A 15,829-nucleotide genomic window follows, 5' to 3' on the forward strand; every position below is an offset into this window, starting at 1 on the left:
TATAAAATTATAATATTTAAAATTATAAGAAAAATAATTTAAATTAATTAAACTATATATAAAATAAAGATAATTTAAATAATCAATTAATTATATAAATGATAATAATCAAAATTTCAAAATTGATTATCCATGACTTTACATATTTCTCCTCTCAATCAATTATCACATTTAAGATATGTCAAATTTTTAAGAAAGTAACAAAAAAAAAAGTTAAAAAATTAAAATTATAATATTAAAATTATATATAAAATTATAACATTTAAAAATTTAAAAAATAAATTTAAATTAATTAAACTATATATAAAATAAGAATAATTTAAATAATCAATTAATTATATAAATGATAATAATCAAATTTTCAAAATTGATTATCCATACATAACTTTATATATTTCTTCTGATAATCAATTATCATATTTAAGACAGATCAAATTTTTAAGAAAGCAACAAAAAAATAAAGTTAAAAAATAAAATTATAACATTTAAGTTATATATAAAATTATAACATTTAAAATTATAATTTAATTAAATTTAAATTAATTAAACTATATAAAATAAAGATAATTTAAATAATTAATTAATTATATAAATAATAATAATCAATTTTTCAAAATTAATTATATATACATGACTTTACATATTTCTCATCGCAATCAATTATTACATTTAAGACATGTCACATTTTTAAGAAAGCAACAAACAAAAATAAAGTTAAAAAATAAAATTATAACATTTAAGTTATATATAATATTATAACATTTAAAATTATAAAAAATAAATTTAAAATAATTAAACTATATATAAAATAAAGACAATTTAAATAATTAATTAATTATATAAATAATAATAATCAAAATTTTAAAATTGATTATCCATACATGACTTTACATATTTATCCTAACAATCAATTATCACATTTAAGATATGTCACATTTTTTAAAAAGCAACAAAAAAAAAATAAAGTTAAAAAATAAAATTATAACATTTAATTTATATATAAAATTATAACATTTAAAATTATAAAAAAAAAATTAAATTAATTAAACTATATATAAATAAAAATAAAATAAAAAATTTACTTGACAGTCGGTATTCAACAGTATTACCTAATATCTCAAGATTTCTCCCGATTTAAAAAAGTCTCATTTTTTTGTAATTTATTTCAATTAAAATTTTATACTAATATTTAAAAATTAATAATATTTATCTTGGCTCTTCATATACCAGCATGATTACACATTCTCCAAACACTATTTAGTTATGAAAAAACCATTTACATGTTCCAAGAACTATATGTTCCAAGAATTATATCTCCAAGACTTAATTAATGACCTATAAAAATTCTATTTCAAGTAAGAAAAAAATTAAAAAAATATAATAAAATATTAAAATAGTAACTGAAAATGGACGGAAAAAAATTTGATAGCTGTTTTGTTATAATATATATATAGATAACTTTCAATTTCGTCAATGTCTTCTGTGCAATGCATGCTTAGAACACGTTCTCGGATTCAAAAATCAATGCGATGCATACTGCTTCTCATTTATAGATTCTGTCACTTGGTGATGAGCTTGTGCTTTAAGCCGCTGTTGTCAATTTGCTGGAGTCTTGGAGATTGATAAATATAGATTGCATTCAATTAAATTTCAATGGTTTTTATTTTGGGCGAATTACACTGGAATCGTCAAGAACTTTGCTTCAGTCAGCTTGTGGTAGCGTTGTTAATGTTCTCTCTAGTTTGGTCTTGATTAGGTTATGATTGTAACGCAAACTTGTTCTCGTTTGATCCACAATCACCAAGACACTGTTTTCTTTTCCCTTCATAACTCAAATTGTGGTATTAGATTTGCAGCAATGGATTGTTTTTCTCTTGATTATTACCTGGTCGGTGAAATGTTTATGAAAGCGATCTCAGGTGGTTTCTTTGTTTGGTAGCCACACTTTTATCAACTCGATCAAGTACCCTGAAGACTTTGAATGGCATGATGGTTCTCTTGAAATGTTTTGAAAAAAGAAAATAGAATCACTACAATAAACCGTGGATAAGTATGTTCCAAAATATTTTGTTCCTATCTCTCTGTTTAGATTCATTATCAAGCAGCTTTATACAATATATTAGTTTTAGAGGGCCTTGATCTCATCTACAAAACCATAGTCCTACACTCACATATATCTTTTGATTATTTACAGTTTATACATGTAACAACAGAAGTTGCAGCGCTCTTCAAGTTCTAGTTAGAGGCCATACAATTGAAAGCCTAAACTGGACTAGGACTCCCCCCTCGGGTGTGGAGGCGGCATAGATTGCTGGCTCTCTACATCACCAACCCTTCTAGATAGTTGCTTTTTCTTGCTAACCCACCAATATTTGATCACAGTGAATATTAGGATCCAAGTTGTCGTGTGTTCATCCATTGGATCCTCCGGTTTCTTCTCCCCGAGGATCACATACATCACAAGAGCAACCGTTGAAGTCGCTCCTGTTAACACAAAAAGAACCCAAAAGCTGCTAAGGCTAAGACTGACGTCTTTGTCTTCTGAGTCCACATCCACGCACCTCTCGGAGGTTCTTGATTTGTTCTCTAGTTCACGAAGTGTACCACTATCAATTACCTGTGTCAGTGCTGCATTTATGTCCGACAGAAAAGGAGAGCCCTTGGGGAATGCCTGTGCAACAGAATAAACCTCGAAACGTGAACTTTAAAACCTAAAATAAAAGAATTGACACACATTTTAATTTATCTTACAAATGCATATCCTCCAACTTTGTACGTTGGGCCAGCAGCCATAAAGCTCTTGCAGTATTTATCGAGGAACAGTGTGGCCCAAGGAGCTTCAAGAAAAGCAGCTGCGATCTCTTTGCTCCTAAGTGCTTGAGCAACGTCTTCCGGTGAAGTATAGTTCCTCACACGAATTGGACTAAACTTCAGAACCTCAACCAAATAGTTCTTAACAAAGGACTTCCTGGCGAATCCAACCATCGCGTGGTTATACTTCAATGTCTCAATATTGGCCACCGTCGGTTCCATCTGCCTCACGGTCAACATGCTGGTGAGATTAGCCGTGTAACTTTGTGCCACCACCAATGCCACGAATAGCCACACCACTGTGGCCATCCTTGATAAGTTACTGTGTAGTTTCTCCCCTAATCAAAGATCAAAACAAGATAAAACGAATTTAATCTTCTTATAACAACACGCGCGCGTGCGCGCACACAGTAACCTTTTGATTCATCTTACCATTCAAAGAGAAGAGTGTAGCAAAAGCCAGCCAAATTAAGGTCCCTGTTTGGTTTACGGCTGTGCCTCTAAGTTCAGTGGAATGGTCACGCTCTATAATCCATACAACAAATCCATTATACAGATTTACCAAGACAGTGAGAACCCACATGGCTGTTGTGAAGGGCTTCAGGAACAACATGGCTTTATCGTGCCTATGTGATTGAACGGGGACTATCATCACCATGGCAGCGTCTGTGTGTGGCTGTGAGAAGTCTACTTTTTGGTAACGCGTGGCCGTGATTGCTATACTACCTACTGCTGCATCAAAGTGCTATCACCACAAAAGAAATATTCCAAACTGCGGTTAGTTTCAATCACAGCAAGTAGAGAGATGAGCATGTTCAATTCAATTGCGTGATTAATCGATTACCTTTAAATGGACCTGTTCAACTAAATCATCGAATGTTCTCGTGAAGGGAATGAGATCATAAGGCAAATCATATGGCAAATTTTCGATTGCAGCTCTGAAGACCTCTACTGAAAATCCACTGAAAGTATAGTTGTTTGTGCTTGGATCATATGAGATCGTGACAAAGAGGTTGAACATGGTTCCATTAGCCACTCCAATTCTCAATTTACTGGAGTTTGTTGGTAGCGCCCATCCTTTTGGAGTGGAACTAGGTTCACCAGGCCAATATACGTGCCCCAAATTCTCCATGGAATTATTGTAAGTTGCTCCTTTATCAGTAGTCCTAGAGAAACCTAAGCCATTATCCGACCAGAATCCGTGTTCTTTGTAACCCTTTCCAAATATATTGATGATCTGAAATGAAGATGCTGGAGGTAGTTTTCGCCCACTGAATGAAACTTTACCAGTTAAGCCATCAAAATCACTTGGCAGTATCTTGTCCATCAATTTTTGGCCTTTGACCTTGCCTTCTATCATTGCCATAGCCACTGCCATCGTGGCATCATACGCCTGCAGCGCGAAAATCCCAGGTTCATAGTTATTCTCCTCAGGGTTCTCTGTTCTAAATTTCCTCATAAATCTTGTAGAGAAATCGTGGAAACTTGGCCTGGTTTCTGAGAAGTAGCTCCTGACCCCTAGAACTCCTTGCATCGAAGAGATGCCAGTGGAATTAATGACATGAACAAGATTTGTTATGGCATCTGTGGTGATCCACACGTAGCCCTGTTCCATCATCCCCGTCTTGGTTGCCTTCTCGAATAGCTGGATGGCCAGCGCCAGGGATGTGTGAACCACAAAGACTCTACATTGCCCACTTTTAAGCTTATCAAGCTCTTGAGATAGTGAAGATGAGGCAAAAGGTGGAACTGCAACAAATTGGCTTATTTGTGCACCTACTTCTAGTAGTGATTGGTGCAGATATGGAATGAGTCCATTAGTTGAAGAATCATTGTCTTCATATATGACAACAACTCTTTGCCATCCCCAGGATTGGATAATAGATGCCACAGCCCTCATTTGAGCATGTTGGCTTGGGTAGGCTTGAATGAGAAAAGGCCACTTCATTGTTGCCCATGGTGGAGAATCAACGAAAGAAAGAATAGGGACATGAGAGATGCTACCAATCTCTGCAACTAGCGATGCTTCTTCCCATGTTCTTGGCCCCAAAATGGCCTCCACATTTTGTGTATTGATAAGATGTGTGGCTGGAAGTCAATATAATTATTTAATTAAGCATGGATCAAATCATTAAGTATCTCTCTTAATTTGTGATTAGTGTATAACACAGTCCGTATATGTGTGTGCGCGTGTGTAATCCGCATTAAGCAATCAAATGTCCTGTTTCCCAATTAGAATCACTACGAGTACCCTGAATTTCAAAGAAAGAAACTTCTGCAGGATATTCAAATGAAGCAAGAGAAATGACCTGCAAGAGCAGCCTGGATGGGATCACCATGGGAGTTCTCCAGTTGCAGAATGATGCTCCTATTGGTGCGGCTGTAGAAATCTTCTCTTGCCATTTCCATAGCCACTTTCTCTTCTTTGCCAATGCGAGAACTGTAATCCAAGATGGCGCCTACAGAGCCCCCCAAAACACTGTTTGTTTCTGTGACATTCATCTCTGCATTATTACCATTACTATTGGCTAAGCCTTCAAGTGAAGGCAGCCAGACAGCCATGGCCAAGACACAAAAGATATTAATTAGCTTAGCGACTGATGGCTCCATGTTTCGTGGATGACCAACCCACAGCAGCCGCAACTCATACTTATACTCGCCGGACGCTAATCATCATAGTCAATATTCGTGAATTTCCTAGCTGTTTACTCCCGAAACTATTCGGATGACTACAGATTTGCAGTTTTTTACCCATAATTAATCAAGGGTTCTTATTATTATAAAGACTTGAACTTCATGGTAAGTTCAAGTAGGTTTCTTGGGCATTTGGGTTAGATGGGCTTTGACTAGACCAACACCTTGAATATTTATAGGCATTCATGGCCAGAACCCCACTTCCGTTCAAAGTAAATAGATTGGAATTTTGTAATCAAATGGATTAATTAATGATCGATGGTTGTAGTTCCATTCCCATTGGTTGCAACAAAGTTAAAAGTTTCCATCATGACCCATTCAAGTTCAAATTTCTTCCATTCACTTTACATCAATCCGTTCAGCTGATGGCATTCGAAACTTCCTGGACGGCAGCCTCTTTTACGTAAAGCACTTGGCCGGCAAGTTTTAGGTTCCTTGCAGAATGTTATTATTTTCGTAGTTGAGATCCTTTGCCAAATTTGACACAACTCAGTTAATTTACGAGAAAATCTAAATACTATTTTTTCTAAGAATTTAGTCCATTAAGAGAAAACCCAAATGTGAGTTTTTGGCCAAAGACGTGGTGGTAGCAAAGGGCTTTCCGCATTGGTATGGGAAAACCCTAAGTTGACAATTTCTTTTAAATATATTATTCTTTTGACAATTTTTTTTTAAATAAAAAGAGAGTAATTGGGCATATTGAAGATATTTTAGGTTTGTAATGTACAGGACATCATATTTTTTTTTTTTATTGTGGAAAACTTGAGAAATCTTTGTAACACAATTAGGTTTTGGCTGAGCATATCTCACCCTACTTTAAAACTCACAGTGCTGTTAATCTTATCTCAAAATATACAGATATATGAGTTATCAGTCAAAATTCGAGAGCCTAAACCCTTAAAAATAGACACAAATTATCACAATCTATACAAAGTTAAACTTAAACTCATAATCTTATACTAACCCACAATTTTGTATTATTTCAATTTCTTTTATAATGAAATAGTTTGTCTCTTCATTTTTACGTAAATCACACATTATGATAAACTACATAAATTTTATATTTATTTATTATTTTCTTACTCTATTAGTTTTGACGACACATAACAATGGCAAAATTACTCACTCATGACTAACACTTATAAATTTAAAATTATGAAAACATTCTTTTTATAATTAAGCAAGTTAATTTTTACGTGTTGACGTATGAAGTACCTAAACCACTTTTAAGTAGCTTTCTTTCTTCCATTTATATATATATATATCCTCACTTTTATGCCTTCTCGTGTCCCCTCGACTTTTCTAAATTTCGCTTTCTAGGAAACATTCATTATTGAATCTAGCCACTTGTACTATTACTTTATTAGTCAGTGTTACATATAATAATTGGTCGATCATTATGTAACAATTTGTTCTAACTAGTGTACAGGATTAAAATTATTAAACCCCTTAGGCATATGTCGGGCGATCGAATAAATAATATATTGGTCTTAATTTGATGGATTATGAATTTCATTATCGCTCTGCATAAGAATTAAAAGTTTAATCTGTGATTTATTTTTTTTAAAGTAATCGAGGGTACGAATATCAAAAATCATGCAAGATCGATCATTTCAAAGATGAAATTATTAAATTCAAGAGATATCTTAATAGAATTCCATTCCTATAATTCATTTTCAAGAATTCGATACCTATTTAAAGGATTTGTGGTTATCTCAAATTTACTCAATAAATTCTTCATTAGCCTGAAATAATTAAGCTTGAAAATTTTAAAAAAAATTCAAGTTTCCCATCTCACCTCTTCATTATTTCAATTACACTCTTAGATTTATATTTTTAAATTAATTTAACTCTTATACTTTGAGTTGAACAGAGTATGATGCATATTTTGTTATTTTATTTTATTCTTTTACATATAAAAGTATAGAGGTTCAATTGACTCAAAAATATAGATTTAGGGTGTAATTAAAATAAATAAAAAAGTTTAGGCTATTACGTGAAAAAAAAATTAAAGTATATAAATTAAATTGACTTAAAAATGTAAATTTAAGGGTATAGTTAAAATAATAAATTTTTTAAATAATTATAAAAATATAAGAGTAAAAAATATAAGTTTAGTCATTCATATTCTTAAATGACTTGAACGACAAAAATCAAAGATCAAAAGGGAGAAATCAACTGCACCCTCTGCCCACGTCAAAGACAAATGAGCTAGAAGAGGTCCATAGTAACAAATGAGACCCCACCAGGCCGGGCCAGACGACCCTGTTTTAAATGTTGACCATAAATTAATTCTTAAAATATGGGTTATAATAATCGGATTTAAAGGCTTGAACGATTAATAATACGGTTTAACGAACACTCAAAACAGATGTCACTTTCGTCTTTTTATTTCTTTTTTGGTTAATTAGTAACAACTTTAAAAATGTCAATATCTATGTCGATGTCAATGTCTATGTGCCATCATGAATAAGACATGAAATTCAAAGTCCAAAACGTCCATCTACACAGACACGTCACCTGGGATTCAGCTATGGACTCACATTCCAATTAACTCTAGTTTGGTTATACTAAACTAATCAAATTGAAGATTAATTTTTCATATTGATGGAGTAGAAATGCACATTCTTCCTCTCTTTTGGTGATTAATTATGAACAATTACAATATTTATATACACATATATATTTCATTTGAAATGAAATGATTAGTTATTTGAAGTTGTTAGAATATATAAAATATCAATTTAGAGTGACTTAGAGTGTCTAAATACCATTTTTGTTAGGTCAAAAATATATTTATGTCCCTAAATGTTTGTATTTTTTTTTCTTGTGGAATCTTAAAACATTTTATAGTTTCAAATGTGCTCTTGATGTTTGACCAAAATATATTTGTCCTTGAACTTTTATATTTTTTTCTTGTGCAATTCTAAACTTTTCGTTGTTCCAAATGTGCTTTGAACTATGTAAAATCACTCATTTAAATACTTAACCAGCAAGTGATACATACGCGTGTTAACGTGACAGTTTTGTGGCATCTCCTTATGTAACACCCGAGAATAATTTTGAGGATAAAATGATATTTGATAAAGGGCATAATTGGAATTTTGAAAAATAAGACTATAGGGCACACTAACACAGCTTTGGACGACCAAATTAGTCAGATGGAGTACCTCGGACCCTAGATAGCTGAGGAAAATGGTATAGTATCGACAAGAAATTAAAATTATGATTTTTAGTAATAAAAGAAATGAGATCAGGAACAGTTTTTGGTACAGCAAAAATACAGCTGCCAATTAGGTCGTATTACCGAATTACTGTAAACGACATCCCAAAAGTCAACGGAGAGTGTCAAGGACTAGTATTCGATGTATAGAACAACCCTTAAATGGTTTCAGGTCGAATCGATTGGATTTAAGGTCAAATAAATCAGTCGGGCCTAAGTGTAATTTTCTAAAAATTACCCGAGGGAGGTCTAAACGGCAATTTTTCGAAAGTTTCAAGGGAGAAATGAGAAATACTAATCTTGAGGGTCTTAGTGAGAGCGTTAGAAAGATCAGGGACTTGAGGATAAGGACCAAAATGCAAAACAAAATTTCATGGGGGCCTAACTGTAATTTTCAAAAATTTCGCACGTACATGGTAGATTTGGCCAAGATTTTGGCCTGATTTTCCGACGATTTGGGCAGCCTAGGGTCGTTAGGGAGTGGCCTAGGGTGGTCTAGGAAGCGTGGGGAAGAAGCCTTGGCCGGAGATCAGCCACGTGGGGGAGGATTTTGGCTATAAATAGCCAAGGGTTTCAGCCGAGAAGGAAGCACCAAATCGAGCTCATTTTTGAATGATTTTTAGAGCTTTGATAGAGGGCTTTTGGTCTCTAGGAGTCAAGGATCATTTTGGGATCGATTTGAGGCGTTTTGGAGTAGGTTTGAGGGTGTTTTGAAGGTGGCCGGAAAAGCCCTAGGCGGACCGCCACCGAGACCTGCAACTCGAGTTTTAAAACACTTTCTGGCGTCCTTTCGGCTTGAAACCGATGGGGCTAGGATCGACTCTTCATGGGCTTTCAGGTGGTACTCGTTTCGTGGTGATCGGAGCAACCACCGGCGGTCGGCTCAAGGTTGAAGAAGGTGGCGCGTGACTGCCACGCGCCAGCCCAAACCAGTCAGCCACGCGCCCGCGCGTGAGGGCGCGTGAGACCTCAGGTAATTTCAATTTTTTTATTATTTTAAGAAAATTAAATTATGAATTATGATGCAAGAAAATTTGGAAAAATGTTGGAGAAAATGGTTATTTTGTAATTTTCAAAATAAATAAGACTTATAAAAAATAGGAAGAGGAATTAGAAAATTTTGGGAGTTAGGAATTAATTATTTATGAATTTTTATGAAAAGAAATCAAGGAAAAATCTTGAGTAGGCATTTATTAGAATTTTTGAGGAGAAATATAAAGAAAATAGGAAGAAATTATGAAAAAATTGAAAAAATAGATATTGATATGATTTTGAACAAACGTGATGACTAGGGTATCGTAGAAGCTCGAGGTTAAAGTATAAGAGCGTCGGGCGCTAGAATCAAGGCTAGGCACACAAATCGAGGTAGGCACGCAAATCGAGGCAACTCGCGCTCTTCAAGAAAGTTGAATTACAAAGTGAGTGTTCGCCCCCAAACTTTGTTTTGCCTTGTGAATGGTTCTACCTGAAAGACTTCAAGTAACATATGAGTGGTTTTCATCCCTATGGCTTGGGTTTTTGTGATGAATTGTCCAAATGATTGTTTACATGTACATTAAACGTTGATTTTAAGTGTTGATTTTTAAGTGATGCATGTTATGATTTTCAACCATTGGCATGTTTTGTGTCACCCATGCGGGATATGGGTTGTTAACCTGTGACGTGGCCCAGAGTGATAGCACTCGGGATGCGTACCTAGGATTAATGCTAGGTGACCCACTTGGGACGGGGCTGAGACAGACTTCACCCCACGGGACCCAAGTGGCGGGGCTGAGAGTGGACACCACCCCGGTTGTTGGCTCAAATGGCGGGGCTGTGAGTAGACACCACCCCAGGTTCCTTTGAGCAATAGCATTAATGCCGAGGTGACGTCGATTCCAAGGATAGTGCTGATGTGACACTCTTGGGGCTAGGGTTGCGTTGGGTTTTGGAATGCTTTTGAGTGGGAGCGTAAAGCCTGACGATGACAATGGGGTGATTCCCGGGTTCATATGTCGAGGTTGTCCCTCTTAAGCAGGATCGGTTTGCCAATGGGTCGATGTGGTCGTGTCGCCTTTAGAGAGATTGCATTTTCCCCGGTTAGGGCTAAATGCTGTGTAGGATTCTCTTAGGCTGGTGCATGTTGGGATTTATCGATTTTGGGTACATGATTGCATACATTCATGAAAATGTTTTTGAACTCTCACTTAGATGATTCAGCATCTAATTTGGATTATGTCCCTGGAATATTCAAACGTTCCAGGTGAAAGCAGTGGCGCCAAGGGAAAGACCGTCATCGAGATATAGCTGTTATGTTTAGTCGTCGTAGGATTTTGTTTATGATTACAATGTTCAGAAATTATGTAACATTTTGATATTTTCATGTGAAACATCGATTTGGTTAATGTAAATGGAATTATCAGTTGTATATATATCCGAGGTTTCGATCTTGCTTCTGCTGACATGATTGATAATGCCTGTCTTAGTCTAATTATTAAATTTTGTTATACTGAGAAGGTACGATCGGGATTGTCGGGAAACGATTTTGGTGAAAGTATGCCTATCGAGAGATTTATGTGGTGTTTGATTTAAATTTTCCCGAAATCTCGAGTTAACGCACGCTTGGGGAAAAGTGGGGTGTTACACCTTAACTCTCCCCCTCGCTCTTTGGCACCTCCTCTCTCTCTTTAGTTTTTTTTTTTTCAGCTCGTTTTCTTTCTCCAATAGTATCTGCTCAGCTCTTCTCTCTCTCTCATCGATGTCTCCTAATTGCCTCTCTTTCTCTGACTGCATCTCCTCTCTCTCTGGCATCTCCTTTGTCTCCTCTAACTACGTTTCTTACAAGAAATGTTATCCCCATACTAACCCCATCTTCAATCCCCCTATATGGTAGGGTGATCATTGACTCGAGCATGTTAGTGACTCATCTAACCTAATCGACCTATGTAGCCTAATTGGAGGAGAAGTAAGAGAGGTTCGAGATAGAGGAGATGCAACTGAAGAGAAATAGAGAGTTGATGAGACGTTAGAAAACTGTCACGTTAATGAACATACATATCACTTGTTGGGCAGGTGTTTAAACGAGCAATTTTGCATAATTAAAAGACACATTTGGAACCAAAAAAGTTTAGGTACATAAATATGTTTTTGGCCTAAGTTTAGAGATACATTTGAAATCATAAAAAAATTAGGGTTTCACAAAAAAAAATCTATATTTTTGGCCATTTCTATTATGTGAAAAAAATTGTACAGTGTGCTTCAAGCCTTTCTAGTTTGTGCCCATAGCCATTGAATATCTAAACTAGATTAGTACGTCTTAAAAGTGATTCGTGTAATGATCCATCTTTTATGATGAAGCATGAGATCATTAACTTGAATCTTCTCAAGTCCCTCAAAATCTTAGGTTGTATTCTCTTTTTTATTTTGAGTCTGTTTTTAATTTTTAATTTTTTAAAACACTTAAAACGTTTTTACTTATCTATTTTTAAAAATATATTTTTCAAAACACAAAAAAAAAAAAATTATACACAAAATTCAAAACGTGTAAAACTCATTTTGATTATTTTCAGCCAAAACAATCTCCCAAGTCCAAAAAACGAAAAACGGCTTCCATCCTCACTTTCGTTCAGCTTTTTCCTCACTATTCTTTTCTCTTCAAGGTCATTACCATTAAATAGTTTTAATTTATTAAATAATAAATTTTATTAAAAAATATTCTTAAAATTTCAAGCAGAAGACAATTTTTAATTTTTTATTTTGAGAAACAGTTTTTTAAAATAACAAACAGAACTTGTTTTTAATTTTCACTACTAAAATAAAAAATTAAAAATAATTTTAAAAATTAAAACATAAAATAACGCAACTTTAATTTCTACATAATTAACTATTTAACATTCATAGATTTGTACTATTTGCTTCTTACTATCCCACCCACATTTTGTTTCATATATACATCACAAGAGCAATTGTCAAAGTTCCTCTAGTCAACAAGAAAAGAACCCAAAAGCTACTGTGACTGAGACTAACATCTTGGTGGTTGGAGTCCACCTCAATGCAAATGAAAAATATTATTGGTATATCATATTTTTTATTTTAAATTATATAATATAATTAAAATATTTAAAATATTCCTTACTTAAGGTGATGAGGTGAGACAATGAGGCGATGAGACATGGTGAGGCACAAGGGGTATTTTTATCATTTGTGATACATTATGTAACCCAAGATATAATTCAAAAGATAACAATAGCATGATCCTTACATTATTCTCTTCTCTTGTTCACGAAGCCTCCAACTATCACTGACTTTACATTAGCACCGTGTTTATGCGAATAGAATAGAAGAGCTCTTTGGGAACACCTATAGGAGCACAAGAAATAATTTCAAAACTCTAAATTCTAATAAGAAGTCTGAAGAAAAGATAATAAAATAATTAATTAGGGTCGATCAAATATATATTTTAGTTTTTATAATTATGTAATTTTAAATCAATTACACATCTCGTTATAATTAATCTAAAATAATCAAATTACATCTCATGAAAGGGTGAGTAAGAGTTCGGGTAAATCGAATCGAACCAACAAGTTTAGTCGGTTCAGTTCGATTTTTCACCAGTAGTAGTTCGATTCGGTTATTTCTCTCAAGACTTTTCGTTATTTAGTTCGGTTTAGTTATTAGTTTTGGTTCGATTCGATTATTTCTCCCAAATATTTCGATTATTTGATTCAATTTTTTTGATATTATTAACTAAAAAATCAAACCAAACTAACAACCCAACCCTCTTTTATTAAGTTCAGTTTGGTTATTAGGTTTGGTTCAATCTTTTTGGTAAGAATTTCGGTTCAGTTACAATGGCTCAAAATTCTATTAGTTCAGTTTCGGTTATTTCAATTAGTTTAGATGACTCGATCGGTTCGATTTGGTTATATGCCTCGGTTTGATTAGATTCAATTAGTAATTTTCGGTCGATTCAATTTGGTTATAACCGATTGCATACCCCTAATCTCATGCACATAGCTTCTAGCCAGTGACGAGGCGAGTGTAGGCCGCTTGAAAGTGACAAGCGAAGGCATCAACGACAAGCGAAGGTGATGGCAAAGGGCCAATGACAAGCGAAAGTGAAGGAAGGCGAACAACGAAGGCAGATGGCAAAGGTAGATGGCAAGTGAAAGGCAAAAAGGTAACTTCGTCGATAACTTTGCTTCTTCATCTTTGCCTACCGTTTGCCTTCGCCTTTACCTGTTGTTAGCCCTTTCTTGTTCACCTGTCTTTGCCTTTGTCTAATGTCGACACCTTCGCTTGTTGGCACCTATTAGCTTACGCTTCCCTCATCGTTAGTTAGAAATAGTGTGAAGGATAATTTGGGCATTTTAGTGCATGTGTATTGCACGCACTAATTCAACCATGACAAGGTGTGCAATTGATTCGAAATTACATGATTCATAGATGAAATTGAAACAAAAAACAAATAAATAAATAAAACATCTAAATAAAAAAAATTACAAGCACAAGGCTAAAATATGGGTTTTGTCAATTAGGGTCTTACAATTGCATATCCTGCAACTCTGTATTTTAGGCCAGCGATAATGAAGTTGTTGCACTATCTGTCAAATGAACAGTTTAGCCCAAGGAGCTTCAATAAAGGTAGTTGCTATGTCTTTGTTCCTAAGCGCCAAAGCAAAGTCTTCTGGGAATCTGTAGTTCTTCATGCAATTGGGATTGAACTTCAAAACCTCTATCAAATGACTCTTAGCAAAGGAGTTGTTGTGATGATCCACTTCCATTTACGGATGTCATTCATGAATAATCATCCGAATCTGCTAGTTGATTCTAGGATTGAGGGAAGGAAAAAACAAAACCTAGTTCTCACTTAGGGCATTTCATGTTGAAATATAGTCCGTCTACATCACAGGGCCCCAAGCACGTTAGTAGGTCCCGCTAGCCAATTTTTTAAAAAAAATTAAAAAAAAATGGGGATTTTTTAGGCATTTTTTAATTGATTTTGGGCCCCTGAGGAATTTTCAAAATAAAGGAATTTTTCAGGCATTTTGAAAATAAATGCCGAAATTTTTAGAAAATGAAAATTGTGAATTTTTCCTCAAATTTTGGGAAAACCAATGGGTTGTTCGGAATTTTGAAATATATGGAGTCCGGTGGAATTCTTGGAAAGAAAAAGAATTAAAATAATAAAATGTTGATTGGGCAAACTCAATAGAAATTAATTAACCAAGTATGGTATGGTTAAAACCCAAATCTGCTAGTTGATCCTGAGATTGAGAGAAGGGAAGGACGAAACCTAGTTCCCATCTAGGGCGTTTCATGTTGAAACATAATCTGCCCTTCACAAATGATGTTGGGAAAAATAAAACAGAGATTCGAACAATCACAGAAGCTTCTCAAAATCACTTTTTCCCACCCCGGAATAGAACACAAACAGAAAATACAAGAGACAGAAATTTAACGTGGAAAACCCTCCAATATTGAGGGAAAAACCACGGGGCAAGCTCTGAGCAATATTATACTATAATAAGGATAATTACGAAATATCCTCACACACTCTACTATCTTTCAAGTGATACAACAATATAGTGGCACTCACAAAATACCCTTACTTTAAAGCCTTTACTTCCTTGCCTCTCTTCTTTGATCCTTAAGTTTGGATCTCACACTTGGGATGATCTCAAAAATGGATGCCTCAAACCTTATGAGAGGGGGGTATTTATACATGAGGCTTACCTCTCCCCCTCAAAATCAAATGTTAGGCAAATAGTTTGGCAGCCTAAAAATAGGCATGTTAGGTAGCCTAACATAATTAGGCTAAGCTAGGCTGGAACCCAACAATTCTCCCCCTCTAGCCTAAGAGCAAAGAGAATAACATCGGAAACAATTAAGCAGAGTCTATGCCGGCCAACCCGGCACTTAGTTGCAGCTTCTCTCGAGTTACAACCTTTGTCATCATGTCAAGTTGCTCAAACTTTAGATCCAAGCTAACTATCAAACCCAGTATTGCTCTAATAGAGCTAATTTTGACAACCGGAGAGAAAATCTCATCAAAATCAATCCCTCGCTTCTGTCCAAAACCTTTCGCGACTAAGCGAGCTTTAAACTTCACTAGCTTGTTAC

The 15,829-nt window shown here is 34.7% G+C and overlaps 1 protein-coding gene across 1 annotated transcript; it reads right to left on the reverse strand.

Annotated features, from left to right (window-relative positions):
* Positions 1-1,984: 1,984 nt before the first annotated feature.
* On the reverse strand, positions 1,985-5,539 carry LOC127791415 (glutamate receptor 2.8-like). The gene is made up of 5 exons (XM_052321283.1): positions 5,121-5,539; positions 3,656-4,899; positions 3,244-3,556; positions 2,752-3,149; positions 1,985-2,671 (listed from the first exon to the last, which is right to left on the reverse strand). Exons 1-5 carry the CDS (start codon positions 5,419-5,421, stop codon positions 2,273-2,275), a joined length of 2,655 nt encoding a protein of 884 aa, XP_052177243.1. The 5' UTR covers positions 5,422-5,539; the 3' UTR covers positions 1,985-2,272.
* Between the last annotated feature and the right edge of the window lie 10,290 nt (positions 5,540-15,829).

Source organism: Diospyros lotus, chromosome 15 (genome assembly GCF_014633365.1).
Source record: "Diospyros lotus cultivar Yz01 chromosome 15, ASM1463336v1, whole genome shotgun sequence".
Lineage (NCBI taxonomy): Eukaryota > Viridiplantae > Streptophyta > Magnoliopsida > Ericales > Ebenaceae > Diospyros > Diospyros lotus.

What these genes read in the sequence shown, in the direction of transcription:
- LOC127791415 (XM_052321283.1), bottom strand. Translation starts at nt 5,421, where the DNA reads ATGGAGCCATCAGTCGCTAAGCTAATTAATATCTTTTGTGTCTTGGCC. An exon ending in TACACTCTTCTCTTTGAATG is followed by an intron (nt 3,150 to 3,243) that starts GTAAGATGAATC and finishes ATCTTTGATTAG; the next exon opens with GGGAGAAACTACACAGTAAC. An exon ending in AAGTTGGAGGATATGCATTT is followed by an intron (nt 2,672 to 2,751) that starts GTAAGATAAATT and finishes TCTGTTGCACAG; the next exon opens with GCATTCCCCAAGGGCTCTCC.